Source organism: Empidonax traillii, unplaced genomic scaffold (genome assembly GCF_003031625.1).
Source record: "Empidonax traillii isolate 1590-97213 ecotype Southwest subspecies unplaced genomic scaffold, ASM303162v1 scaffold937:size346366, whole genome shotgun sequence".
In the NCBI taxonomy this organism is placed as follows: Eukaryota; Metazoa; Chordata; class Aves; order Passeriformes; family Tyrannidae; genus Empidonax; species Empidonax traillii.
Window position 1 is genome coordinate 4851 of NW_020956130.1, and position 1417 is coordinate 6267.

The following is a 1417-nucleotide window of genomic DNA, read 5'->3' on the forward strand; positions in this document are numbered from 1 at the left end:
CGAGCTCCTCCGTGCGCTGAATCGCGTCCGTCTCGTATTTGGTTCTCCACTGGGCCACTTCGCTGTTGGCCTTGGACAGGGCGCGCTGCAGCTCCCCCTTGGCTTCCTGCTCCTCCTCATATTGTTCCCGCAGCAAGTCACAGTCGTGGCGAGCGGACTGCAGGGCGTGGGCCAGGGCGTTCTTGGCCTTGGGAGACAATTGGATGGGGACAATCAATTTCCTATGACACAGCAGAATGTTAGCAGCGAAAGTGGTTGAAGGTTCTTTTCATCTGACATTTAATGTCAGTGCAAGGGAAAATGGCATATTGATTCCATGTTTGGAGAAATTTCTTATCTCTTCATTCATCAGGATGCAGGATAGATGATGGAGAAATTTTAAATGACATCTTTAAATCAGGAAATTGTTGAATCCCTTGAAATATACTCTAAATTTTCAGCTTAGAAGAGTAGACTAAGATGCACAGGGTTTTTTTAGATTTATCTCAATCTTTTTTATATGCCATCATAAATCTGCATAAGGACCTAAAAATGTTTTTCTCTCTCTTAGTATCCAAATTGGGGAGGATGTCTTCTTCAACTCCCCTACCCACACTAGAGATTAAGAAGGCAAAATTATCCATCTTGTTTGATAGCTCAAAAATTAAACTGATATGCTGCTGAGAACTCAGCTGCGTTGGGCAGGGCACGTCTCCAGGATGCAGGATCACTGCCTCCCTAAGATTGTGCTCTGTGGAGAACTTGCCACTGGCTGCCGCAAGAGAGGAGGCCCAAAGAGGAGATACAAGGACAGCCTGAAACAATCCCTCAGCCTTGGCCATATTGATCAGCACCATTGGTCTACCCTGGCCTCCAATCGGGAGGCCTGGAGACACACCATCTATAACGCTGCTGCTGCTTCTGAGAACACACACAGGATCACTCTCGAGGAGAAAAGACAATGCAGAAAGAATCACGTCTTGTCAATATCACCTGGGGAGTCTTTCTGCTGTACATTCTGCAACCGGACTTGTCTATCTCGCATTGGCCTTTTTAGCCATCAGCGCGCTTGTAGCAAGCGTGGGTAGAGCCCTTCTCAAATCTTCATTCGCGAAGCCCAGCCATGATGATGTAAGAGTAGGAAATATCATAGAATCATATAATCATAGAATAGATTGGGTTGGAAAAGACCTCCAAGATCATCAAGTCCAACCCCTGATCCAACTCCAATTACTATATCATGGCACTGAGGGCCACATCCAATCTCTGCTTAAAAACTTCCAGGGATGGTGAATCCACCACCTCTCTGGGTAGGCCGTTCCAATGCCTGATTACCCTCTCTGTAAAGAATTTCTTCCTAACATCTAACCTAAACCTCCCCTGGCAGAGCTTGAGCCCATGTCCCCTTGTCCTATTGTTGGTTGCCTGGGAGAAGAGA

The 1417-nt window shown here is 46.6% G+C and overlaps 1 protein-coding gene across 1 annotated transcript in view; it reads right to left on the reverse strand.

The window, feature by feature from the left end:
* LOC114067590 (myosin heavy chain, skeletal muscle, adult-like) overlaps positions 1-1417 on the reverse strand; it is a gene marked incomplete at its 3' end in the record, with an annotated part of 22598 nt that overhangs the window by 4097 nt on the left and 17084 nt on the right. Inside the window, exon 20 of the mRNA XM_027903145.1 lies at positions 1-187. Within this exon, the coding sequence (XP_027758946.1) occupies positions 1-187 (187 nt within the window). The remainder of the gene's footprint in view (positions 188-1417) is intronic.